General features: G+C 50.7%; 12 protein-coding genes across 12 annotated transcripts; 8 read left to right on the forward strand and 4 right to left on the reverse strand.

Moving 5' to 3' along the window:
* The first annotated feature begins 39 nt into the window (after positions 1 to 39).
* M438DRAFT_349624 (uncharacterized protein) lies at positions 40 to 1,164 on the forward strand. Its single transcript, XM_029906440.1, has 2 exons — positions 40 to 850; positions 966 to 1,164. Exons 1-2 carry the CDS (start codon positions 265 to 267, stop codon positions 1,118 to 1,120), a joined length of 741 nt encoding a protein of 246 aa, XP_029755688.1. The 5' UTR covers positions 40 to 264; the 3' UTR covers positions 1,121 to 1,164.
* Positions 1,165 to 1,358: 194 nt separating this feature from the next.
* M438DRAFT_306093 (N-terminal nucleophile aminohydrolase) lies at positions 1,359 to 2,537 on the reverse strand. The gene is made up of 3 exons (XM_029902249.1): positions 2,442 to 2,537; positions 2,272 to 2,383; positions 1,359 to 2,218 (listed from the first exon to the last, which is right to left on the reverse strand). The coding sequence occupies exons 1-3, from the start codon at positions 2,477 to 2,479 to the stop codon at positions 1,556 to 1,558; spliced, it is 813 nt and encodes a 270-aa protein (XP_029755689.1). The 5' UTR covers positions 2,480 to 2,537; the 3' UTR covers positions 1,359 to 1,555.
* Positions 2,538 to 2,805: 268 nt separating this feature from the next.
* On the forward strand, positions 2,806 to 3,317 carry M438DRAFT_283503 (vacuolar protein sorting 55; the record flags this gene model as incomplete). The annotated part of the gene is made up of 3 exons (XM_029901395.1): positions 2,806 to 2,841; positions 2,914 to 3,127; positions 3,184 to 3,317. 3 exons carry the CDS (start codon positions 2,806 to 2,808, stop codon positions 3,315 to 3,317), a joined length of 384 nt encoding a protein of 127 aa, XP_029755690.1.
* A 364-nt stretch (positions 3,318 to 3,681) lies between these two features.
* Positions 3,682 to 5,825, reverse strand: M438DRAFT_283491 (uncharacterized protein; the record flags this gene model as incomplete). The annotated part of the gene is made up of 2 exons (XM_029901392.1): positions 3,682 to 4,526; positions 4,580 to 5,825. 2 exons carry the CDS (start codon positions 5,823 to 5,825, stop codon positions 3,682 to 3,684), a joined length of 2,091 nt encoding a protein of 696 aa, XP_029755691.1.
* A 1,336-nt stretch (positions 5,826 to 7,161) lies between these two features.
* Positions 7,162 to 8,482, forward strand: M438DRAFT_378152 (AB-hydrolase YheT; the record flags this gene model as incomplete). The annotated part of the gene is made up of 4 exons (XM_029908783.1): positions 7,162 to 7,812; positions 7,875 to 8,035; positions 8,088 to 8,292; positions 8,348 to 8,482. The coding sequence occupies 4 exons, from the start codon at positions 7,162 to 7,164 to the stop codon at positions 8,480 to 8,482; spliced, it is 1,152 nt and encodes a 383-aa protein (XP_029755692.1).
* A 294-nt stretch (positions 8,483 to 8,776) lies between these two features.
* Positions 8,777 to 9,380, reverse strand: M438DRAFT_339712 (uncharacterized protein; the record flags this gene model as incomplete). Its single annotated transcript, XM_029904247.1, has 2 exons — positions 8,777 to 8,893; positions 8,946 to 9,380. The coding sequence occupies 2 exons, from the start codon at positions 9,378 to 9,380 to the stop codon at positions 8,777 to 8,779; spliced, it is 552 nt and encodes a 183-aa protein (XP_029755693.1).
* A 36-nt stretch (positions 9,381 to 9,416) lies between these two features.
* On the forward strand, positions 9,417 to 10,448 carry M438DRAFT_306101 (UPF0220-domain-containing protein). The gene is made up of 3 exons (XM_029902250.1): positions 9,417 to 9,730; positions 9,787 to 10,145; positions 10,198 to 10,448. The coding sequence occupies exons 1-3, from the start codon at positions 9,632 to 9,634 to the stop codon at positions 10,259 to 10,261; spliced, it is 522 nt and encodes a 173-aa protein (XP_029755694.1). The 5' UTR covers positions 9,417 to 9,631; the 3' UTR covers positions 10,262 to 10,448.
* Positions 10,449 to 10,807: 359 nt separating this feature from the next.
* M438DRAFT_349629 (uncharacterized protein) lies at positions 10,808 to 12,469 on the forward strand. The gene is made up of 3 exons (XM_029906441.1): positions 10,808 to 11,103; positions 11,163 to 11,733; positions 11,786 to 12,469. The coding sequence occupies exons 1-3, from the start codon at positions 11,001 to 11,003 to the stop codon at positions 12,189 to 12,191; spliced, it is 1,080 nt and encodes a 359-aa protein (XP_029755695.1). The 5' UTR covers positions 10,808 to 11,000; the 3' UTR covers positions 12,192 to 12,469.
* Positions 12,470 to 12,925: 456 nt separating this feature from the next.
* On the forward strand, positions 12,926 to 13,902 carry M438DRAFT_349631 (glutathione S-transferase-like protein). The gene is made up of 2 exons (XM_029906442.1): positions 12,926 to 13,279; positions 13,338 to 13,902. Exons 1-2 carry the CDS (start codon positions 12,960 to 12,962, stop codon positions 13,708 to 13,710), a joined length of 693 nt encoding a protein of 230 aa, XP_029755696.1. The 5' UTR covers positions 12,926 to 12,959; the 3' UTR covers positions 13,711 to 13,902.
* Positions 13,903 to 15,767: 1,865 nt separating this feature from the next.
* Positions 15,768 to 17,017, forward strand: M438DRAFT_283472 (uncharacterized protein; the record flags this gene model as incomplete). The annotated part of the gene is made up of 2 exons (XM_029901390.1): positions 15,768 to 16,767; positions 16,830 to 17,017. The coding sequence occupies 2 exons, from the start codon at positions 15,768 to 15,770 to the stop codon at positions 17,015 to 17,017; spliced, it is 1,188 nt and encodes a 395-aa protein (XP_029755697.1).
* A 481-nt stretch (positions 17,018 to 17,498) lies between these two features.
* On the reverse strand, positions 17,499 to 18,155 carry M438DRAFT_339717 (uncharacterized protein; the record flags this gene model as incomplete). Its single annotated transcript, XM_029904248.1, has 1 exon — positions 17,499 to 18,155. One exon carries the CDS (start codon positions 18,153 to 18,155, stop codon positions 17,499 to 17,501), a length of 657 nt encoding a protein of 218 aa, XP_029755698.1.
* A 3,326-nt stretch (positions 18,156 to 21,481) lies between these two features.
* Positions 21,482 to 25,690, forward strand: M438DRAFT_387734 (uncharacterized protein; the record flags this gene model as incomplete). The annotated part of the gene is made up of 1 exon (XM_029909002.1): positions 21,482 to 25,690. One exon carries the CDS (start codon positions 21,482 to 21,484, stop codon positions 25,241 to 25,243), a length of 3,762 nt encoding a protein of 1,253 aa, XP_029755699.1. The 3' UTR covers positions 25,244 to 25,690.
* Between the last annotated feature and the right edge of the window lie 46 nt (positions 25,691 to 25,736).

Below are 25,736 nucleotides of genomic sequence, written 5' to 3' on the forward strand. Positions count from 1 at the left end.
GATTATTCTTTTTGTGCCTTCCAAAGTTGCGAGAAACGAGTCTGCGGGAAAGAGCTTCGTAGAGAGAAAGCTCTCGTTAGCAACCAAAGACCCTTGGGAGCTTTGAAAGCTCGGACCCACATCCATCCCGCAACTCCAGACCAAGCAGTTCGCGACTGGCATCATCCAAACCAAGCAACCGTCGCAACTTCGCCGACACAATCTCACCACTCCTCACGACAGACCACAATCCGGAGGCGCATAACACCACGCCCGCTCGCCACAATGAAGTTCCTATCCACCCTCGCCCTCCTAGGCACCGCAGCAGCAACATCCCTCCACCTCTCAATCTCACCCTCGTCCTCCCTCCTCGACCTCTCCACCCTCCCAGCCTCCACCCACGCAACCCTCTCCGGGCCCCCAGGAAAACGCCACCGCACCCCCTTACGCCTGGACAATTCCTTCGTCTTCACAAACCTAGAAGAAGGAGAATACCTCCTCGACATCCACTCTCGCGATCATGTGTTTCCTTCCTTGAGGGTTGATGTACTGGATCCCGTGTCCATCTTACCCGTACATGCGGATGGTGATGGTGTAGCTGCTGAAAAGGTCCAACAACAGGAAACAGTGGTGGTATATCTCACGCATCCGAGCAACAAATGGGACCATCTGGGTGCCAAGATTGCAACTTCTTCCGCTCCTCTGTCTTCAGATGCTGAAGTAAAACTCGCCGTGTCGGCGTTGGGGAAAAGAGAGTTTTTGGAAAAGAGACAGGGCTTTGATCTTCTTTCCTTTTTCAAGAATCCCATGATTTTGATGGGCGTGTTGAGTATGGGATTGGTGTTTGGAATGCCTTATTTGATGGACAACAGTGAGTTTTTTAAACCTTCTCCTTCCTATCCCCTCCTCTCCCTCTATACCACCTCCCCTCCCCCTCTCTTCTTGGAAAACAATTTACTGATATATCATGTCTCCTCATTTCACAGTGGACGAAGAAACAAAAGCCGAATTCGCAGAAATGCAAAAACAAGGTCCTCTAGGAGGTGCAGGAGGATCGGCCGGTGCCGCACAAGCCGTTCAAAACTTCGATCTCGCCGGTTGGATGGCTGGAAAGAGTGATTCTGGTGCTGCGAAGAAATAGAAGATGCGGGAAACTTGTACTACAAACAGGGTATGGGGGTTGAGAAATGGGGTATAAGGGCTTACTCTTTGTACAAACACAACGACCAAGACGTATATTATATCATCAGTATTGGTTTAAGCTTTGAAGAAGTGTGTCGGGTTTTGTTCCTCGTTTTCTGTGATCAGGCCGTCTGTCCTCATGATCGAGTCTGCTGCAAAGGCCGAGACATCGTCAAGTGTCGGGGATGTGTGTGTATGTGGGATATGTGTTTCATCATTTGTTTGCTCTATGCTGGACCCATGACTACCATTGATGCCCCTTTTACGTCTCCATTACTGAAGCAAATGCGGAGAACGGGTTTGATGAAAGGTTTGTATTTGGTACACATCATGTCAGGACGTCAATTGTAATGCTCTTCTTCAGCTTCCGCTTCTCTCAGTTTCTCTCTCCAGATCATGAGTCAACCTCCATGGACTCTCCAGCAGCCTCCGGTTGTGCCGGTGCATCAGCAGCGGGAGCAGCAGCATCGTCATCACCACCGTCATTCCTGTTCTCAAACGTCGTGTCCAACCACTGAGCAATCTGCTGACCCTCGTACATGGTGAAGTTCTCCTCCAATCCACTGACACCCAACGAAGTGTTGTCGACAGTAAGCTCCTTGTCCTGAGGCAGTGACTCGTTGAGTGCGCGCAGAGCGTGCTTGATCAACTCCTCTCTACTGCTTCCCTCGAATTGATCAAGGTTGCGCTCGAGATAGGTTCTTGCCATCTGAGATCTAGCGCCGATACCACAAGCGACCATCTCCTGAGTGATACCTGAAGGTTGGAATTCGAAGAGGTGAGGGCCCTTTGCGTCGACACCAGCGACGAGGAGACCTACACCGTAAGGGCGGCGACCGTATTGCTGGGTGTTTGTCTGAGCGCGGTCGGCAACACGCGAGGTGATTTCTGAAAGCAGGATGGGGCGGCCGTAGGTCAGGCGGGATGAGAGCGATTGCTGTTTCATGAAGTTGCTGAGGACGCGGGCGTCGGAGGCGAGACCGGCGAGGGCGAGGCCATAGTGCGAGTCGACGGGAATGATCTTCTTTTGGTAGGATGAGAGTTCTTCGGCGTTTCTCTGGGGTGGGTGTTAGAGGATGGCGCAGATGAGGGAGTTCAAGAAAGGCGGACCTTCACTGCGGCGAGGACGGCGTGGGTCTTGCTGACGATACCAACAACGACGGAACCTTGCTTGACGGCTTCTTGAGCGTATTCGACCTGGAAGATACGACCTTGCGGCGAGCTATGAAGGATCTGGGTTAATGGGTGTTGATGGATGGCGGATAAGATGGTGGACGTACAAGGTGACGGAGTCGTTGTCGTAGTTGTTGCGGAACATGGTTGCGGTTTGATGAGGAGGATGTGAGTGTCGGAGATGAAGGGCGTATAGAAGGAGGAGTCCAGCGAGAGATGGAAAATGCAATACAAACAACAGAAGGTGCGAAAGGAATCTGTGAATGTTCAATGTCCGACCTTCAACTCAGTCGGCGATGATGGAATGAGCGTAAGGGCCAAAGCTCCCCAGATGCTTGGCGACTTGCGACCGAGAGACGCGCCTGCTCCGCCAACTCATGCGCCGACGACGACAGCGATAGCAATTACCACAGAGATCGACCAGCCGACGGACAATCCACAGACTGTCCACTCTCTCCCAACAAACTCAACATGGCAGGCCTCAAAACCATCATCGCTCTTTCCTTCGTACGCTCCCCACGTTCCCCTCTTTCCAATCCACCACCTTGATGCGCACACGAGACTAACAAGCCTTCAAAGGTGCTGGCCATTGGCTTCCTGCTCGTCATTCTCTCCTCAGCATTATGGCACAACTACCTGCCTCTGCTAGTCGTCGCGACCTACGTTATCGCTCCCGTGCCTAATTGGATCTGCTCACGCGCTCAATCCTCGGATGACTTCATGGACGGAGGCAGCAATGCTGTCGTCGAGCTTGGTCGCTTCATTACCGGTTTCCTGGTCGTCATGGGTGTTGGTGTGTCATTCTCTACGACATGTTGGGTTCATTCAGGTACTAATACACGTTTACAGCTCTCCCCATCGTCCTTGCTCACACCGGCATGATCAATGTCCCTGCTGCCGCCATGTCGATAGCTGGTGGTCTCCTCATCTACTCGACCATCATCAGCTTCTCGCTGTCCTTCCGTGAAGACGAAGAGTTCTAGTCACTTATCAACTCCACCTATATCTAGTCCTTTATACCCAACATCCTCGACTTGCTCATCTGTGAGCCTTTGTATTACCTCTTTCGAACGAAACATTCATGCCGTCATATATCGAGTGTCTCTTTATTGCTACAAAACTGTGCGCTCCTTTTCTTGGATGGTGCTTTAATTGGCTCTAAAAATGTCTTTTGGAGAGATACAGAGCGAGATTCCTTGTCTTTATGCTTCCAGCAATGCACCATGTGTTGCAGCAATTCCCTTGACCGGCACCCACTCCATGCTATTGATGCTCCATATGTCCCTCACAAGCAACGCCATATCCTTCATATCGTCAATCCACCTGTGCATCATCCATGCCAGTCTTTCATCTTCTGATCTCGAACTTGTCTTGAACCTTCTCGGGTACCCTCTGCATCCATTTCTGTGCTTCGGCACCTGCTTCTCCAGCTTCCGCTCTCTTGCCTCCGAAGTTGAACGTGTTGGACAGCATCTGGTTAGCAACAGCCTGCCAGAGTGGTGTTTGCGTCCTGTCGGCCAGTTTCTTTCCCGCTCCTGCCGACATTTCCGCCTTTTCTCCCATAATGTCCACGAAGAAGTTAGATGTCATCAGGTTGATCGCCATGCAGAGCATCAATGTGTTCTGTTGCTTTTTGGCAATGCTGGCAGACATTGATAGGTAGTTCTTCATTTTGAGAATGGGAAGTGCATCTGTTGATGATGCTCTGACGATTTGCACTGCGACCTTGTAGTTGGCATTGGGGTGATTGACGCACAGTGGTTCTACCAGATCCATGAGAGTATTGACTTCATTCAAGTGTGCGCGTCGTGGCCGTAGGATTAGGATCATGTTGAGTGTGGATAGGATGCGTAGATCCTGGTTTGCTGCTGCTTTCTGCCCGGGCTGTAACGTTAGAGCTGGGCTTCTGTAGAACTGGAGAGCGGCGTCCAAATCTCCTGTCGCCTGCTTGACAACGCCAAGCAAGTACAGCGCCGATACCTGTACAAAGTCTTGCTCGTCGATGGTGTCCGAGTGCATGTCTTCTGTCAGTCTATCCAGCACTTCTTGAGCTCCTTCCCAGTCGGCACGCTCGCACCTGAATGAAGCGAGCAATTGAAGACACACTTTGTGATAGAACATGCGTCGATCCAGATGTGCAGACGAGCATTGTAGTGACTGGACTTTGCGCTCATTCTCAGGATTGTAGTCGTCTGAGAAATCTGGTTAGCATCTCTCAAGCGTACAGCACAAGTGAAGCACTTACTTCGTGTGAGTTTATCGCCCTCAATCACATACTTCTCAGCCTTGCGATCAACGATGTTCTTACTAACACTGGCCAAACTGCTGAAGATGTAACCGAGAGCGAATAGCTCGCTTCTGCGTAACCACTGGAAGACGATGGCGCGTCTTCCTTCGGCTGTTCTTTCCATGACGCCGCCTGTGTCAAGGGAGATGTCTTCCGGCGCGCTATCTGTCGTCGGCACGCAGAAAGATCCATCAGAAGCAGTCTTCCTCTTGCCACCATCCAGCGCCTTCTGCATAACGTTCATTTTCTCCATTAGCTGGTCGGGTTTGCCGTTTATCAAGTCGCTGCATAAGTCCAGGCAGTCGAGCAAAGCTGCGATTTGAGATATGCCAGCCACATCACGATTCAACTGGTGAGTACGAGCTGCCGCTAGAGATCTTTGAAAGTTATCCGCCGAATCTGCTTGCCCACTCCTCAAATGCACTAACGCTTCCAGGGCTGAGCATGTGGCAAGTATCGGGTACTGTCTTTGCTTCTCCGCTTGTTGAGATATACGTCGTAGATGTTGCAAGGCTCCGGATAGGTCCGGGTGTGGCATCTGGAATGAGAATGACACCCGTAAGAATCGGAAGACGTACATCCAGGGGTAGTGAGCGTATGTTTCAGTAAGCTCAATCATCTGATCCACCATCTTGAACGCCGATCGAGGATGGGTACGGAACAGTGATCGGGCCTGAACATGTTTCATACTGTATTTCAGATCGACCAGTCTGTTGCGCTCGCATAGCGCAATACCTCTGGTTAATAAATCCTGCAACTCTCCGTCGTTTTCCGTCTCTTCAAGAAGCAGATTCGCATATCTGAGTTGGAGTCGCGCTTCCATTTTGGGATCCGGAAATTTCCAATTCTTCAGCACTGACTCCATGCAACCAAGACCAGCAGATATGAGGCTATAGTACTGTTCGACATCTGCTTCTTGGGGATTGCGAGCGAGGTACGAAGACATTCCGTGAGCCTTGCTTATATACTGGTCGGCCAATCCTAGAAGGACAGGTTGCAAGTCTATAGCTGAAGGTTCTCGCGGAGCAGAAACCGGCGTTCGAGAAGTCACCGGTGTGACCTGATTCTGTGATGACGGTCGTCTCGTCTCTATGACCACTTGCGGAGTTCGAATCTGCGATGACGAACGCTGCTGCGATCCTGGCTGTGTTTGAGAACTAGACGTCGGCTGCTTAGATCGAGACTGTGGTTGAGGTGGTGACATCGCATACTTGGGCGCTTGAGGGGTTGCGCTAGGTTGAGGTTGAGGTTGAGGTTGAGGCTGACTAGGGACTCCGTTATGCGACTGCATAGGAGATTGCGTGGGCTGATGGTGCGATTGAGAGAATGGCCTAGCATGATTCTCTTGGTGCTGCGGTCGCGACTGGTTTTGCATCCCCGATGAGGTGCTGGACATAGGACGTGGATGAGGTGCTGGTCCAGTTGTGGGATAATTAGGAGTTTCTTGTGGGCGAGGTCGCTGCTGACTTGATGGCGCATGCTGTCTCTGGTTTCCCTGTGAGTGGCGCGGTCCTGGAGAAGAATGATCCGGGGCACCATCCAACTGATATGCTTGGACAGTTTGAGAATGCATGTATTGTTGCGGTTGTGGTTGACGTTGTTGGGCTTGGTGTTGTTGATTTACCAGCATTTGTGAAAGTGATTGTGGAACTTGCTGGTGAGTCTGGTAGGAAGGTGTCTGTGGTTGATATTGTGCTTGAGACATGGAATACTGAGGCTGTTGCATTACCTGCCCCATGACGGGCGCTCCGGGAGATGCCATGTACGCCTGGTTCTGGTGTCGTCCTGTTTGTCCGTTCATAGAGTATTGCGGTTGCATGTTGTATCCTCGTCCAGGTGTCGAAGGTGTTGGCATCATATTCATAGGATGATGTTGATATCCAGTCCCTGCAGGCGGCGGCGGGTAGCCGTACATGGCCTGCTGCTGCTGTTGCTGTGAAGGCACTCCATAGCCTCGTCTGGCATCGAATCCATTATTGTTGCTATTCGGATTGTCCATTCCCGCCCTTATCTCAACAATAGCTTTCCGGTCTCGAACAATCACATGAAAGACTGTCAAGAATCAATTAAGAAACGCGCTATTCGGAGAAAGTACGCAAATAGTCTTGGCAGCCGAGGCAGCAATCTCAAGGGCTCGTCGTCGCGAACAGAAAACACTGGTGCACTTGGGCAAGTATTTCTTGCTATACTTTTTGCATCTTGAAAACACCAGATAGACCAATGCTCTTGCTGGAGAATACACATGCTTCGCGATGATTTCTCGATGTAGTCGACATAGCCGAGATTGATCGGAGGTGCCGGGCCCGCTAGAACCCCGTCACGGTATGACGACGATCCGTGAGCGTTCTACCGTATTACTACTATCGGCGTATAAATAGGTACTATCAACGTCCCCTAGATCCAGATTTGCTTCTTGCTTGTCCCACCACACTCGTTGACAGCCACCTATATAAGGACCAGGACCTGGAGACTCGATTGACCGGTCCCTAGCAAATCTAGCCCTAAAATCTCAACATCTCTAACCCTATAGAAAAAAATCCATGGATCTCTCGTGGATACTGGGCCATGCCCGTGTCTCGTTCCATCACTCGAAGAACACGATTTCTCTGGCCTCAAAATCTGGAAAGACTGCTCTCTCTGATATCTGCAAGGCATCCACCCCTCCCTGCAAATTGAACCCTCTGCTCTTCAATGGCCATTTGCACACAGCCTGGACAGCCGTAAAGGCCGCTGGTCCTCCTATCGTCTACAAGCGCCAAATCTTCGAATCTGATGACCCGCGTTTTGCTGGAACCTTTGCCGTGGACTTTGTCTCTCACAAGCAAGCACCGGAGGAAGATCCCACCTTGCCCCCGCGCACAACTTATTTCACCGAAGATGAGTTTGCAAACATTGGCAGTGATGACACTAAACCCATGTTGATCACTCTACATGGACTCAGTGGTGGCTCGCATGAGATCTACCTCAGACATGTATTGGAGCCTTTGGTGGATCAAAGTGAACAAGGCGATTGGGAGGCCATTGTCGTCAACAGTCGTGGCTGCGCTATGAGCAAGATTACTACCGGTATCCTGTACAATGCAAGGGCTACTTGGGACTTGCGACAGACGGTCAAGTGGTGCAGAACGATGTATCCCAACCGTCCGCTTTATGCGATTGGTTACTCTTTGGGTGCCAACATTCTTACAAATGTACGTAGATGTGGTCAAGGTCTCAATAAAAAGGTTGTGTGTTCTAATAATTTGCTCTGCAGTACTTGGGTGAAGAAGGTGATGCGTGCGAATTGCAAGCTGCTGTTGTTTGCTCAAACCCCTGGAAGCTCGAAGTTGCGAGTCTTGCTCTGCAGCGTACCTGGCTTGGTCTCAATGTTTACTCGAAGACCATGGGAACCAGCATGAAGAAGTTGTTTGCACAGTAAGTCGCTCGCTGTGAGAGACAGTAGTCTCTGATGTTGATCAATCTATAGGCACGCAGATCAAGTGGTCAAGAACGGTAATATTGACCCAGAGAGGGTTGCAAAGGTTACATATTTGCACGAGTTCGACAGAGAAATCCAGTGCCCTACTTGGGGTTACCCAACAGAGTACGCATACTACCGAGACGCATCTTCGGCAGACTCGGTCACTTCCATCCGCATTCCAACCTTCGCCATCCATGCTGAAGACGATCCTGTAAGCCCCCATCTTCATATTGATTGACCTGCACAGTGCTGATCGTCGTGTCCAGATCGCCGTGGACGAGGCTGTTCCTTACGAGGAGATTAAGCAGAACCCATACGTTGTCATGTGCTCGACTTCGACCGGTGGCCACTTGAGTTGGTTCGAGGTTGGCGGCACAAGATGGTTTTCCAAGCCGGTATGATTTTCTTTTGGGTGACTTCGGATGATTGAGATGCTGACTTCAGTACAGGCAGTCAACTTCCTCCAGAAGATGGCGCGGGAATACGAGACGGCCAGAAAGGACGGGCCCACGGGCACTTTGTCTGAGATGACCAGGACAGCAACATCCAACACTGGATTCAAGAGTCCGTTCGTGTTTGAGCCGATGCGTAGAAAGATGTACCTTCCGGAACAGAGTATAAAGATAGATGCATAGACGTGGGTATCGTGCGCGGAAAACAGACAAATAATGCAAGGCAAGCGATTGCGATTGCAATCAACCGAATGCAACTCTCTTCTTCTTGGGCTTCTCGGCAGCGGGCTCGGTCTCATCGGCCTCGGGCTTGCTGCCCTTCTTGTTCTTCTTTCTGCGGAGATCATCCTTGACTCCCTCCTGTGATGTCGTTAGTGGCGTGATACACTCCGGGAATGTTCAGAAGTCTTACCAGCTTCTCCTTGCGACCAGCCTCTCTCTTCTCAGCCTCGGCCTTTCTGGCCTCACGGATCTCTTCCATCTGACGAGCGCGGATCATCTTGCTCTCAATGTTTCCCTCCTTCTCAGCCTGGACCATGGCGAGGATGGTCATTAAAGACTCCTTGTCGTCGACAAAGGTCTTGCCCTTCTTGACACCATTGGGCTTCTGGATTCCAGCAGGGCGAATACCGTTGAGAGTGGGGATGTTGAGCTCCTTGTCGGTGTAGACGCGCTTCTTCTTCTTCTGAGGACCGTGGGATGTCGACTTTGTCTTTTGCTCGACAGTCTTGGGCTTGGGGCCGGTAGGCTTCTTCGGTCTGACGCGGTCGCCAGACTTGGAGGCGGACTTGCCACCCTTGGCTCCACCCTTGGAGGGGGCTCCCTTTGTTGGTTTCGAAGGTGCCATTGTGATTGTGATGTGTCGGGTATGCTGTTAGTATGGCTGGCTGCTTTCCGAGTCGAGAATTTCCAGATACAAGTCCTGGCAGAACAAAATATTGCCAAGATATTGGGGAGCGGGCGGTGAACGGCCAGACCTCCGGGCGCCGACCTCCGCGATCGCGACTTGCGACAGCGTCACCCAGCGTGAGGCCTCCACCTTTGCGTTATCTCGACCAGTATACCACCTCAAGTCGCTCTCTATATCTACCTGTCGCCATGTCTAGCGAACGCGTCTTCCGTCTCCCTTTCAAGAAGCCGCAATGGATGAACAGCGCGACTACCCGCACAGCTGGCGTCTACTTTGCCGGAGCCTTGGTATGCCTGCCTCGGGCTTGGTGGTACTCGAAACACTGCTAACAGGCTTCCTACAGTTTGCCATCGCCCTCTTTGTCTTCATTGATGCCGCCGTCTACTCCAAATCTTCGCTCAATGGCTCCGACGTACACATGACATTCATCGACTGGATCCCCGTCATCTTCAGTGCCCTCGGCATGCTCATTGTCAACTCGATCGACAAGACCCGCCTCTCTGCTGATAACTTCAGCTACAGTGGTGATGGTATCGCTTGGAAGGCTCGTGTTGTCTTGTTCATGGGCTTTGCTGCTATGGCCGGTGGTCTTGCTGGTGGTGTCACCGTCATGGTCCTCAAGTACATTGTGCCACAATACTCTTTCCCTACCCTCTGGTTCGGCGTCGCCAATGTCATCGCCAACACTCTGGTCTCGCTCAGGTATGCTGTCTGTTGTTTCTACTCTTGGTCCAATGACTGATCACGTTCTCAGCTCGGTTGTCCTTTGGGTCTCGCAGAACATGGAGGACGACTACACCTACAACCTACAGTTGTAGTAGGCTGTATGCATCTGGGTAGTTTGTCTAGTACTTGGATACTCTTGAATATTATCATCACATGCCCCTTCTCATACTTTTGTGCGTTGCCTTTTGGCAGGCGCGTTATATCCCATCGGATTGGTACACATGAAGACCATCGCTACGCATCTAGTTGAAATTCACACGTCCTTGATCTTCTCAAGCCCGCGTCAAGTGGATACTGTTCTTGGATACTGTTCTTGGTATGTCGTCGCTCAAGACGTAGATGAGCCTAGGCGGGTCGTTGAGGGCAGAGCACATCTCAGCACTGCGCATTTCCATGAAAACGGAATATCGACAGCGAGGACCACAAATAGACCATACGTTTTCAAATACAGCATATGAAGTGACTAAGCGTTCACAATATGATGCCGTGTGGTCTACTCTCTCCATTATCGTGCTTTAACATGGATGGAGTTGGATGATAGATTTTGACAGGGTTATCCCACTCACAAGTATGACGCGAAGGCGGTGAGGAGCTGCAATCAATCAATTCCGCGTTTGGCAATGCATCAACATCGCAACCAACACACCCATCAGTCTTCGTCAAACGACAACCAAACCATCGCATTCATATCAATCTATAACCATCACCAAGAAAACACAAGCCACCATTCACCGAACACGAGTAATCAACGTCATCGCAACCCTGCGCTCGGCGAAAGCGCGACAGACGAACCCAGCAAGATATTTCTCTCTCGATATATTTAATCAAGACATGCCCGCCAAATTCTACGTCGTCAAAGCTGGTCGCAAACCTGGCATCTACAACAGTTGGGATGAATGCCTTGCGCAAGTCAGGGGTTATAAAGGCGCCACCTGTCAGTAGTCATCAGTGCACCGAGCGACAAGCCAACAACATTACTGAAACCCAAATCAGTCAAGTCATTTCCACAGCTCACCGAAGCCCAAGCATGGCTGAATGGCTCGGATACGCCATCTACATCCTCGTCGACGGTATCTAGCAAGCCTGGCAAATTCTATGGAGTGCACAAAGGCCACAAGCCAGGCGTCTACACTTCATGGGCAGACGCGCAAAACACCATAGCAGACTTCAAGGGAGCTGTCTACAAGTCGTTCAAGACACAAGCCGAAGCAGAAGCCTTCTCCCGAGACGGACATGCGCAAAAGAGGCCATCAGAAGAGCCATCGCAAACCACCCCTCCAGCAAAGAAGCAAAAGCAGGACACAGACGACTTGGAAGACCTGGTTGAACACGCAGCTGGAGAGGGTCCTCTACCTGACGGTGCCGAGGATGGCTTTGATCCAAGAATTACTCTGAATCCTGTCACTGGAAAGATCGAATACAAGGAGGCTACGACAAAGTGGCAGGCTGTCAATCTGCAAGACGACAAACCTGTTGTCATCTATACAGATGGTAGTTCACTAGGCAATGGAGCTCATGGAGCTGTTGCAGGAGTTGGCGTCTACTTTGGTCCTCAGGACAGGCGGTACGATGGCAGTCTCCAATGCGACATCTACTCTTACTGACATAATTTACAGCAACCTATCTGAGCCCCTCTCCGGTACTCGCCAAACAAACCAACGCGCCGAACTCACCGCCATCCAAAGAGCTCTCGAGATTGCCCCACGAAACCGTCCCGTCACCATCTACACTGATAGCAACTACTCTATCAAGTGTGTGACTGAGTGGTTCGTCAAGTGGAAGGCCAATGGTTGGCTCAACGCTGCTAGGAAGCCCGTCGAGAACAAGGATCTGATCGAGAAGATTCTCAATCTGATCGAGCAACGAAAGAACATGTCACAAGAGATTAGCAACAAAGTCGAGTTCGTATGGGTCAAAGGACATGCCACCAACGAGGGCAACATTGCCGCCGACGAGCTTGCCGTTGCCGGTGCAAGAGAAGCTAGAGAAATCCTCGCCAACCCTGACATCGAAGAGCCGTAGAGCCGTCTTTACCACTCGGGTTTTGCTGCAACACTGGCGCGGTGTGGGGTTTGATCTACACAAATGAGGGGAAAGGGGACAGAGCTCACGACATTATGACTTTAAATAATACATAACGGCCGTATGTATACTCATCATATGCCTCTACGATGCTTGCTGAGAAGAGCTTGGTAAACATCTGTCGGGATTCAGATGTACAACAGCGACTTACCAAGCACATCTACCATTGACAAAGCGATGTGATAATCTTGTCCTTGATATAGAGCGGATAGAAGGACTTCCGAGAGGATCAAGTGGGATTTCGGTCGGTGCTCCGCTCCGACCATGACGTTTCTGCCTTTCCTCAGCGTTTCGGCCCTGCTGTTTCATCCTGGCAAGATCATCGCAATAATCACATCCAAACACCGACCCACGCGAACGTCAAATTGAGCTTCTGCGGGGCCAATTTACGTCGCCGTGGTTGCTGAGCGATCGATGTGCTACCTTTGTGATCGCGACTCCTTCGGCCGTGGCCTTTCCACCGATGGAGGGCAAAAACCCTCGCGGTCGTGCCAAACACAAACAGGTGACGCACCGGCCTGCTCGACCACCTGATTGATCGAGTCAATCACCATTTCATTGCATTTTAAGCTTCAAGGGTTGTGATGCTATCACCGTAAGTCCGTACGAGAGGTATATATACCCCTGGATAGCGCCTCGTGTTATCGCCTCTTCTGCTCTACTAGCTTTTGTATACCGCTCGCCACTTTTTTTCTATCCACCTTCACCATGTCTTCCACTCTCGTCGTCCATCATCTGCGCGTTAGTCAGTCTGAGACGATTGTCTGGCTCTGCGAGGAGCTCGGTGTTGCATACGACTTGAAATGCTACGACCGCGAGCAGACACTTCTGGCGCCAGAGGTGTACAAAGCATTGAGTCCTCTCAAGACCGCACCAGTCATCGAAGACGTCGACACATACCAACCCAACCCTGAACACATCAAGCTGGCAGAATCGCAAGCTTGCGTCGAATGGATTTCCAGAAAGTACGGTCAAGGAAGACTGATCAACAAGCCTTGGGACGCTCACTGGAAAGAATGGCTGTTCTGGTAAGCAGTGTACAGAATGACAATGTGTGGCTACCGTTTTGACTGACTCTAATTTTAGGTGGCACTTCACCCACGGCTCTCTGCAACCCGCCCTGCAAATGAAGTTGCTTACTGCAGCACTTCCCAAGGACCACCCTGGCGCCAAGGTCGCCGACTCAAGAATCGAACACTACCTCCAGCTGATCGATGAACGCCTGGGCAAGTCGCAATACCTGGTTGGCGACGATTTCACAGCTGCCGATCTCATCATGGTCTTCCCGCTCACCACAATGAGAGCATTCATTCCTATGGACCTCGGCGCCTACTCCAACATTCTGAGATACCTGAAAGAGATTGGAGAGAGACCTGCATACCAGCGAACCTTTGAGAAGGCTGAGACGAAGCTGAAGCCCATGCTGGACGCCAACCCTCCTTCTCTCTTCTCCATGTAAAAGTGGCTGAGGGCATGACATGAACGACATATTTACACTTCTCTACTCTTGGATACAATGGCCTGACAAAGGACTTGATTACTTGGCGCATATGTGGGACTCGGGCATAGAACTAGATTTGGCTTAGACAAGGCTACCCTATAGACGTGGATACCATCTTAAACAAGGTGCCCACACCTCTTTTCTGTGAAACTGTTCAAAGACAAAGTTCAATGTATAGTGCCTCGAGCCCTAGAAATCATGTCTCAAACCAATCGGAGGAATACCTGGCAGCCACAAGTATCTCTATTGGTCTTACACGAGTCGTGAACATACCCGTCTGTACTCCCCAGTGCCCACGTAAATAGGCCAGGGCTTCAACCCCCAAAAAGCACTGACCCCTGTCCAATTATCTTGGGCAACACCGAGTAGGTTGTGGTTCCTAAAACGTTGGTTAGTAAGGTCGGCTTTGCACTCGGATGGCTTCAGTCCGCTGACCGAGGAATGCGAACCTTTTTTTCGCCGTTGAAATGTTTGTACAACGCCCGATAGATAAAGCACATGGCTTACCCAACTTGTTCACGGCGACGCCGCGTGCATCACCAATTTATATGGAATATGTGCAACCGTAGAAGGGCAGAAGAAGCTTGCTGGATCTCGCCATGAACCTTGTCTTAGGAAGATCAACCTAAGCCTTGCCAAAGGTTTCGGCAGTCCACGGAGAATGCACCGCGATACTCACAACACGACTACATCCGGGTGCTGTACCCATTGGAATCAATCGCCAGCTCACTGCTGCCATCTCAAATGCCATCACGCTCGAAATTATTATGCCGCGGACGCACCGAATCGTCTTTATCGAAGTGGCAGCGCCTCTCTCACGCCTCTGAGTCGTAGAACGATGTGTTCCTCCACTCAACGCCCAGCCAAGTGCCGAACGGTTGTCTTTCCAGTTATACCGTTACCATGTCTGAGCCCTAACCGGAGTTTCTGTGCGAGCATTCCATCAGAGGATTGTGAGTATAGTCTTATAAGTATGTAAGTTGGGGAGTTCTCTGAGAGGCTCTTCTTTCTGCTTTTCATATACCCTATCTAAACCTCGTTCAACTCACATACATTCTTTATACTGCCCTACAGGCTTGACATTCTTTTGATCATAATTAATACTATACACTCTTTACACAAGCATGGCCCCCGCCCCCTGCGGCTTCTTCGGCCTCTTCTGCGACTCAACTAGCGGAACTACTACATCGGTCTCTACCTCATCATCTTCAATCATTTCTTCAACTACTTCAACAATACTCTCATCATCAACATCAAAGGTTGTGGCAGCCTCGTCCACTTCTTCCGCAGCACCAGTCTCTACTCTTAAGACATCAAATGCTGGCGTCTACTCAAACTGCTACTACAACATCGATGGAGTAGGGGAGTTCAACACGAGATGGGTCGCAGATTGGACGACTGGCGCCACACAGGATCTGACAGGCATTGTCTCTTCAGCTTATACCGTGGGAACTCCTAGCACCTCATCTACTACAACCAGCAGCAAGATCAAGAGAGGTTTGGGCAGTCTCTTCTCCTTGTTTTCCAACTCTCTTTCATTCAGAATCGTGCCTTCATCAACAAAGGCAGTGACTTCGACGGTCAACAGCGCTGTGGGATCTACAGTTGGCACAGTGGGGTCCGTCGTCTCTGGTGTAACAACTGGAGCCACGGCAGCAGTCGCAGCGGTAGAGGCATCTTTGAGCTCAAGCACCCAGCTCTATACTCAGTACAACGACATCTTGTATGGCAGTGTCAGAGCTGTTATCCTGCTGAGTAATGCCACCGGCTTCACTTCATTCAGAAGTGATACCATGGAGATTGACCTTAACTGGTTGAATTACCACTCTACCTACGATACCACTGCTGTCTCTGATGCATCTACAGCATGGCACGAGTACCGTGTTGACTGGCTACCTGGAGCTACCAACTACTATATCGACTCCAAGCTCATGAGTAGCACAACCAGCGAGACAAGTCCTGGTCTATGGCTGTGGAATGCTTGGTCTGATGGCAATGACGACTCTGTCTTCCAGATGCGCAGTATCGATGCTTACTTCAACCGCACATCTGTCACTACAGATCTTGCTAATGGGGTTGCTGTCTGCAAAGAGGTCAACGTTGCCACTGCTGCTGCGTCATCAGTGGTTGATACTGCCACCAGCCTGGTTGGTACCGTCGCAGGAGCAGCAACTGGAGTTGTTGGCGGTGTAGTTGGTGGCCTCGTAGGCGGTTCGGCCTCAACCTCGAGTTCGTCGGTCACCCCTACTCCTACTCCTGCGCCCACCACTCTTAGCACCTCGGCCAAGGCTCCTTCGCTCTCTGCCCAAGCCACCGTCTCTTTCACGACTATTAGCTCAGCTTGGACTGGCAAAACTACCTCGACGACAACTCAAGTCAACGGTCTCTCCGCCACCGTCATTGTCCTCACACCTGGTGTGGTAGCCGCAACCACCTCCTCTTCCACTTCCAGCTCAGGCGGCTACGTCTACATGACCACTACCACCGACTCAGGCACATTTACCGCAGTCCAAACCAAGACCTTGCTCCCCACCATTGGCACAACAGCCACCGTTCAAATCATCTACCCCACCCCCGTCACTACCTGCAGTAATACTGGCATCGCCTACGCCGGCTACACAAACTCCTTCGCCGGGGGCCAGGCGACCTACGGCTACCCCAAGTTCACCCCCACCGTCTACAAATCCGCCAAACCATCTCAAACCGGCATCACAAACTACATTGCCGAAGTCAACAGTGGAAGCACGGGCGCCAATGTGGCATACTACGGCCGCACCACCACGACCCAAAATTGGGTCATCGATCATGTGTTTTATCTTTTCGCAAGACAGGATGGTTATTATTCTTTCAACATCCCTTATACGGATGATTTGCAGATGGTGTGGTATGGAGATAAGGCTGTTAGTGGATGGACTAGGGACAACGCGGATATTGTGCAATTCTGGAGTTCGCAGATTGCTGTGCAGACGCCGCAGACTATTGCTGTGTACTTGACTACTGGCAGTTATCTTCCTCGTAAGTACCTTCCCTCCCATATCGCTGACTGAAAGGGATGAAAGCTAATATTATCTGAACAGTGAGAGTTATGTTTGCTAATGGTGGTGGCGCCGGTGAATTGGATTTCAACATCTATGGACCGGATGGAAGTACTATTCTTGCTTCGAATAGGGGATTGGGTACGGGAAGTTCGTCGATTGATATCGTGCAGTTCCCTTGCGATACTACCCAGGGCAAGAAGTTCCCTGCCTGGGGCGCTGAGACTTGATCTTGTTGTTGACTCATGCCGTTCTGGCCTTCTTCTTCTGCTCTCATCATACGCTTGTTTCTTAGCATACTCTAATCTTCTGGCCTTTTGGGTCCTACGAAGTCAACACTACTCTTGTTATCATGGTCAAGTCAACGAAATACTTTCTTGAAGATGGTCGCACATGTGGAAGTCATACTTATCATTTCCTGTCTCCAGCAGAAGAAAATGGCTGCTCCATCTTCATACTCCCTTCTACCAAGACCACCCGCATTGGCCTGCCACTCACCGATTCGACTGCTGAACATACCACGGGAAAGTTCCTTCACAGCGTTTGCCACAGGTTCTTGAACCTCTTCTATTTGGAAGCAACTCCTCAAAATCTAGAGAGGTACTTTCAAACATGTGCAAAACAGACCTCATTGGCATTTTTGGATGTTCCGATACAAAGCTACCTCCTCTCTTCCTACATCCTCTACGAAACGCGCCACAATCCCACAAATCAATAGTCTCGTTCATCTCGAAGCTGCTCCCAATTCTTCTTCACCCGCAGCAATCCCGCCATCTGTTTGATAACTTCCTTGTCGTCTTCCTTACTTAACAACTCCAAAGCCTCATCTTCAGTGACCCAGATGGGCGAACGTTGTTTCCCACGTTGTTGTTGCCGTTCTCGTCTCGTCGTTGTCAATTGTATATCACTCGCCCCAAACTCCTGCAACGTCTGACAGGGAAATCTCTCACTGTTTGCTTGTAAGGCGAACCAAAAGGTCAAACACATAATCGTATAACTCCCTTCATCCCAGAGTGAATGCGTTATGGCGATCGGTTCGGTAGTGTACATATCTTCCCCAGGGATGATCTCCTCGTCATCATCGTCAATGTCCATGTCTTCCTCTGCTAGATCTGGGGGTAGTGCCATTGAGGTTGTTGTGACTCCTGTTTCTCGCCTGCTTTCTCGTATTGCTGTGGTGAGGAGGTCTTCGGTCTCGGTCTTTTGGCCTTTGGGTAGTTTGTAGGAGTAGCTGATGTCGCCGGATGCGCCGACGCGGTTGGCGACTATGAGGTAGAGGTTTTTGTCTGGGTCGTGGATGACGCCGCCGCAGTTGATTGAGAAGTTGCGGGAGGTGTAGACGGTTGTTTCGGTATTGGATTCAGGCATGTTGAGTTTGTGTGGGTTGCAGGTCGACGGAGTAAGGTACAAAGCGATGGGAGTAAGGTAGACGAGGGCGAGCGTTTATCTAGCTGTAGTCAATCCATGTCAAATCATGTCAACCTGTTTGCTACCACCAAGCAGAAGCACTGTGCTACCCGATGAGCTGGCCTCCTGACAATGGCTCTCAGAGGCGGTCTGTAGTCTGTGGTCAGACAAACCTGCTGTCATGCACACACTCAAGTAGCCTCGAAGCCAACGGACCTGTTTGTGATGCCACTTGAACGCAGATTGTCAAACAAGCCAGCTGCCCCATCTACCCAAACTTCGGCTCGATCAGGCTCTACTGTATGGTGTACACTCGGCTCGAGTCAATGTCAGCCAGCTATCGCACCAGCACGACGAAGCTGGAGGTCATGCGTGACAGCACATCCTCATAAGGCCAGGGGCTCAGGGGCGCAGTCTCCAAGGCCCAGGACACAAACAGTAGCAGAAACGTGTTACTCCTCCCAATGAGCGTGAGACTCTCAAAAGTGCCATCAAAAGGCACGATCTTATTCAACAGTACAGCTTGTCCAGAGAGAGTGAAACTAAATGTGTCTCTCACTGGACAAATACCGTATCTCGGCCGAAATCATGCCTTTTGACAAGCAGTTCCAGAAGCAGTGCATACGGCCGAGAGAAGGCCTTTTACAGGAGTTTGACTCAGCCGTATAAGGTTCTCCTATCCAAACGTCGTGCTTAGCTCCAGATGCAAGTGATGACGGGAATCCCACTGTGAAAATGCACGAACTTTTTGAGAAACCATAATTTGTCCAGTGAGAGTGATAGATCGGAGCTCTCAATGTATAGTCTCTGAGTCTTCGAGCGTTCTTGTGTCGTATTATGATGACAGGATATGTCTGGCCTGCGTAAGCAGGCCGGTCAGACTCCCATCAAATGGTCGGTTAGCTCAGTTGGTTAGAGCGTGGTGCTAATATCTCATGATGTGATACGCCGAGGTTGCGTACAAAAACGGAAGGTGCGCTTGTACCCTTAGCAAAAGGAAAATCTACTGCATGATAAGTTTGAGATAGTGATATATAGCCCAATAATGCAAAAGAAGAAAATGATGGTCAGTACGGGGGTCGAACCCGCGACCTTTTTACTTCTAGGAGGTTCACTCCAACAAGAGCTGGAACGAAAAAAGTAAAAAACCTTCGAGATGAGCGATAGCGAGTCTCGAGGTTTTTACTTTTGGTTCCGTTCTTTTGGAGTGAGCCGGATAGAAGGAAAATAGAGACTGAATCAAGAAAAAGAGACTGAACCAAGAAGAAGAACAAGTCCATGACCGTGACTCGAGAATTGACCAAGGATTCCCTAGAATTGACCAAAATTGGAGATGAATTGATGAGAAAAAAATACTTGTAAATAGATGGACCAAAAACAAAAACCAATTCCCTTGTATTGACCGACAAACTAACCAAACCCGAGAACAAACCATCTACCGTTAATCTTGACCGAAACAAGAGTTGAGAGAAATAGTCTGACTATGAAAAACAAGACTGACCATGAACAAAAACAAGCACCAACCATGACAAAAGTAAAAACCAAAAACAACCATCCCGTAGATTGACCAAACAACAAACCAAGCGAACCCGTAAATAAACCATACAAAGAACAATTCTTGAATTGAAAAAACAGGTCCGAAAAACACCAATAATCGCAAACTTCAAAACACGGTCAACACATCAAACACTGACCCTGACCTCGACCGTCATCTTCACTTTTGTCATCAACAACTTCTTCCATCATCGTCATCAACCAACAACATCAATCTCTAGACCTCGACGCCACAGAAACTCATGCATCTCTTTGCGCAAACACCATCGACCCGTAGAAACATTGCGCTCATGCATCACAAACAACAAAAACACGTCCATTAATCTCGGCGACCTTCTTCTCCATGATTGCGACACGTCCCTGAACTTGAGAGTCACCCTCAACAATGCCAAATCTCAATCAACAATTCTTCGTTCCTGCCCTCGAGTATTGTCATATTGTCATACTCAAGCACGCATCAACGCTGTCGTCGTTCAACACCTCGACTCGCTCAAACCGTGTCCCTGCCCGTCAATCTCATGGTCGCTAATCTCCTCCCCTAGTCATCTCAGTCCCGCACCTTCCAGACCCTCCCTCTTCCTCTCCCAGCTCAGGCTCAATCTCGCCAACCGCCGCACCCTTCCCTGATACACGCGACGGTCAAACTCAGTTCTACTACTCCCTGCACCACCTCCGAGCCCAGTCTCTACCTATCCTCTCCACGACATGCGTCACGGTCAGAACTTATGCATGCTCCTTTCCATGCCACGCGCCCATCACAAACACCAGGCTCGCGCATGCCAAATCTACCGTCTGACCACCACCAACCTCGGTCTCCGGCTCGCCTCGACCCCTCTACTGCTGTCGCTGACCGCAAAGTTCTCCTCTCTCCAGATCAATCCTTCAGCCACCTATTCGACCTTCCTCCTGATCCGCCTCAGACAACGCCCCTCACTCAGAAAAAGAAAGAGCATGGTCACACAATACAAGAGACAAGGGTCAAGAAGAGTACGGTCAGACCTAGAACAAGGTCATCCCATGACCACGGCTCAAGCCTGCCTCCTGGTCAACCCTTCTCAAGCATCCTCACTTTCACCAGGGTCAAGGTCAAGCTTCAGCTTCCCTCTATAGTTGAAGATCCTTGACAGCCGAAGCGAGGCACAGAGTAGGAAATCTGTAGTCCGTAATCAGTCTCAAATTCCACCCCATCCACCGTCACTTCTGAAATTAAGTGACGACGCCAACCACATCTCAGCCACTCTCTCTCTTGCACTCTTCCTCGCACATCACCTCCCACTCCACCACAACATCCCACTCCTCCATACAACCCACACTACCTATTTACAACATATTTTACACCTATTCTGGTACGTTTTACTGCTATACACATTGCGCACAGAAGCTGCAAAGCGTAGACGACCGGGCACTGCTGTGCGCACACGAGACGAATCGAGCGGCACCTGTGCACATCACCCATACTGTCATTCACTTCCGACATTTTACACCTCACTCGATTCATCCCATCCCGACCCGTTCCTTCCTCCACTACCACCTTCCACCACCATCCTCCACTTTCTTCCTTCACTACCCGCCCTTCACTCTCTCATACGTGGCACGTCTGCCAGCCTTGATCTCCTAGCAACTGACGGTCAGGCGCCTATAGAATCAACAATTCTCTAGGTGTCCCTTCTGAAAAATTTCTGGTACCTTTCCACCAACCCTGACCATCATTTCCATCGAGCTCAGCTGACATGATGCCAGAAATTCGCTCCCTCAAGATGGCGAGATCGGCTTCCACGTCTGACCCCCAACCAAACTCCGACACTCAACCGGAGCACCCGTGTTTCACAGGCAACGAGATCGCATTCATTCAACACAATGGACTCGATGTGCCCACCACTTCCATGATCTCCAAGGTCAAGCACAAGCTCCGATTCTACACGCCAGCACTGTTGCTAGAAGCCAACCTCGACAAGGAAGGAGATCTGGGTTTCTGGGCGCACACGTTCGAAATCTTCGACCAAGACTTCACATGCCCAGAGCCCGGGCATGACCATGACCCTGACCCAGAGAACGACGAAGATGACCCGTTCAACCCCGAAGGCAGCTGGGCTGATGACATGATCTTCACCCACCTCCCTGACACTTCCTGCTCAGGTCAGGAGATGTTGGCTGTCCTCATTGCTAATCCGCCCGAGGATTTCAATTCAGCCACCGAACGTTTTCATCCTCGCGAAGGCTGCCCCTTTGGCCGTGACGCCAGATGGCTTGATGACCAAGATTACGATGAAATCAAGAGTCTCGAGTTCAATGTTCCACAGGACTTTGCTTTCCGTGACCTTGACAAGCAAGAAGATGAAGGCCATTTTCGGTACTACACTCCATACTTGTTGATCAACGCAAGCCGGGAGATGGCGTCCGACCATGAGGACTGGTCTGAATTGCTCTCCGTCGTTCTTGGAAAGCATGAAGCACTTCGACTGCTCAAGCGCCTCGGCTATGGTGATCCCGAGGCCCAATACATCCGAGGCAAGGATCTTGAGAAAGCTCTGACCGAACATGGCGCTTCACAGAAGCTGCCCGGCTTCGAGTTATCTCTTGCCAAAGCTTGCAAGACTCATCCTGTCATAGAAGCTGTCCTAGAACCTGAACCTGAACCTGAGAGCACTGGAGCAGAGGATCAAGTCTCCGAAATCGGCGATTCTGGAGCTGGATCGGTCGTTGACCTCGACAACAATGGCGATGAAGCTCAAGACAAGAAGCCTAAGCCGAAGAAGTCTGGTGCGAAGAAGTCTGGTGCGAAGAAGTCTGGTGCGAAGAAGTCTGGTGCGAAGAAGTCTGATACCAACAAACCCAAAGGTCAGACCCTTCCCTCTGCCAAACGAGAATGCTTGACCCTACGTACCGACGAGTTCGAGCTACCATATCCCTTGCTTCCAATGCCCGCCACCAGCAAGAAAACAAACGATGGATTCGTCTCTTCAGTACCCAAGAATTATACCAGAGCCATGGATCCAGAGATCAAGATAATGTTGGTGGAGGACTTGACCGCCTTGATGGCCATGACCAGTCCCAGGGGAACGGCCTTCGAGGTGAACAAAATCAAGGTCAAGGACCGTGCCGTCTACCTCGGCAACAAATACCCTGCAACTTATTTCACAAACGGGTCGGGACCCCTGACCTGGGCGAACAAGGTCCACGACCAATGGGAAAACCTCATCTCTGGCCGTAAGAAGCATTCACCCGACCTGCGAATGGCTCTCTTTGGTCACAATGAAAAAGATGTAGAAGTTTTCAAGCAGAGGGTACTCGAAGTTTTGACCCGGGCTCACAGCATTGCTGAGGCTCAAGAGTGGGCCGCTACGCGTCAAACTCATCTCAAGAAGCTTGAGCTCGTAAAAGCTCAAGCTCAAGGTCAATTTGTCTACGATGGTGACTACATTCCTGCAGAGTTCCGCATCCCCAAAGACGGTCTACCCATGGATGGCAACGAGGACCAGGTAGAGAAAGCCAAGCGTAAGGAATCAGCTCTTCCTCCTCAGCCGCCTGCCCTCGTACCCACTCAAGGTCAAGGTCTTTCACGCCAACGTCCACCTCCAACACAAACCACTGCTTCTCCTCCGACTCAAGGTCAGGTTCGTCCGCCCGGACCTCGAGATCAGACTTCTCCTCGTACTGGGATTCAAGTACCTGCTCTCCCTTTGAGTCAAGATCAAGCCCCAGCTCCCTTCAAGGCCCAAGAACCTACCCCTCGGCCTTCAGCTCAAGACTCTGCTTTGGCTATCAATGTCGAGCCTACTGATACTGCAATTGATCATGAAGACCAACTCGAGATTGATCTCGCGGCTACTCCTGCTCAAACTAGCGCTCAGTCGTTGAAGCGTCGCCGCGAATTTCAGAGCTCCTTCCACGAGGAGCATCTGCCCAAGAAGCTCAAGACCGAGCCACTTGAAGATCACGACCTTCTTCAGCCCGGTGACCCCAATCAGTCTGAAGATCATGGTCAACTTGTGGCCACTTACAGGTCGACCGTGGCCGACGAGAAGACCAAGGTCGCCAAAGGATGGTCGGACAACTTCCATGACCGTCTAGGTGTTGCGCAAGGAGATTTTACCGCGCAAGCGACCCTGGCCTTCGCCGGATCACCCGCAATGACTAGAGACCAGCGCAAGCTTCTGTCCCAGCTTCAAATGTCTTGTAAGACCCTGACTGCCAAGGAGATCAACGATCACCTAAGCCATCTGGTGCTCACAGCCTTTCACCAGAGTAGTCTGGAGATCAAGGAGACTTTTAGACTGAGCCGCGCCAGATGGATTGTGACTGGCGCCATTGCTGTTTACAAGGATCGCGAGCTCACTGCAGCTCATGCCCTGACCGTCGTATATGTCAAGCACGGCCAACAAGCCATGGATGAGGCAGCTAGAGCCCTGGCTGCATTCAAGGTCTGGTCGCCTGGTGTTATTCCTGTGAAGCAGTTTGGCGATCTCCCCAGCCCTCCGATCAACACATTTCTGCTGGGCAAAGACATCGCTACGGCTATGTGGCCCGAGCTTCTAGTTACCAAAGCATCCCATGTTCGTCGTGCAGATCCGACCAATGAGGAATTGACGAAGATGCCCGACGCAGAAGCAGCCAAGCTTTGGCCGGAGAGTCACAGATCGATCGTGGCCACGGTCATGCAAAAGGACAGAATTTCCGGGGAATATCCAGTGACCGAGACCATTCATGTCGATACTACACAGAGTAGCGAGAGCATAGACAATGCCTTGACCGGCAAGTTCTTCATCAACAGGATCCTGCCGTCGCTGAGAGAAGTTTGGGGTGATGATCTGGATGCTGAAGCTCTGTGGTCAGCAGTCATGACCGACGGAAAGCTCAGGAACAACCCCTGGACAAAACAGGAGGAGCAAGGTTCAACTCTACCTGCCATGCGTAGAGCCAAGATCGTCAAGAAAATGAAGCTCGAGGAAGTCGAAGATGAAAAACCCAAACCATCCGAGTCTGTCAACCCGGCCAAGAAGACCAACCCCAAGAAGGTCAATGAGGTTAGGGAACCCATAAAAAAGAAGGTTCGCGGCAGTGCTAAAAAGAGGGAGCCATCGAGAAAGGCCCCATTCATCATGGATGATGTTGATGCTGATGGAACTGACGCCGAGGACAGCAATACCACGGAGCTCACGGTCAAGGCCAAACGCCCGACTATGGCAAAGAGCACTTCGCGCAAGGCCAAGGCTGCGCTCAAGGCCAAGGCTGCGTCCAAGGCCAAGGCTGTGGAGGATCCCGAAACTGACGACGACGTCCCAATCACGACCTTGGACCTGTCCAAGCTCGACTCTACAAAGCTGGCCACCATCAAGAGACTTGAGACGAGTGCCCCGGGCCTGACGACCTTGAAGCTCGTGACTATGCGTGATGATCCTGAGTTTCCAGACTGGCTGCTTCCGACCGTCAACAAAGCCTTGGAAGCCCGTATGCCCAAGGCCGATGAAGAGCTGGCTACACGCTTTGGTTTCTGAGCTCAGATCTGAATCTAGCCTCAACAGACCCTGACCTTCGTGAAGCTCGAGGTCTGCGATCTTTCTCCTTTTGCCCGATTTCTTATCACATTTGTTTTTTTGTTTTTCTTTCTTATCTAACTCATGAGCTCGAGCTTGCTTAGTCCTCAACGACAAAGCAGAATTGCACCAAGCTCCTCTTGAGATTCAACTTCTCAAGCCATTTCCTTTTCTTCATCCAGCCCACATCACGATCGAGCTTGACCGGCCTGCAGATTGCAGTCAAGGTCAAGGCACACAGGCCATCATCTTATAAGCACATCGGCCCCATAAGTAGCACATCAATCATCTCCTCTCGTACATCTGAAGTATTCTATCGCACGTGTACCGTGACCGTCAGAATCGTTTTACATGTAAGCGAACGTTAAAGGTACAGACTCTTTGATGGGCAGCACAAAGACTTCAAGGATCTCGACGGATAGGTCGTTCCTGTACTTATAATTGACTATCGGTC

Source organism: Aureobasidium pullulans (genome assembly GCF_000721785.1).
Source record: "Aureobasidium pullulans EXF-150 unplaced genomic scaffold scaffold_32, whole genome shotgun sequence".
Classification (NCBI taxonomy): Eukaryota; Fungi; Ascomycota; class Dothideomycetes; order Dothideales; family Saccotheciaceae; genus Aureobasidium; species Aureobasidium pullulans.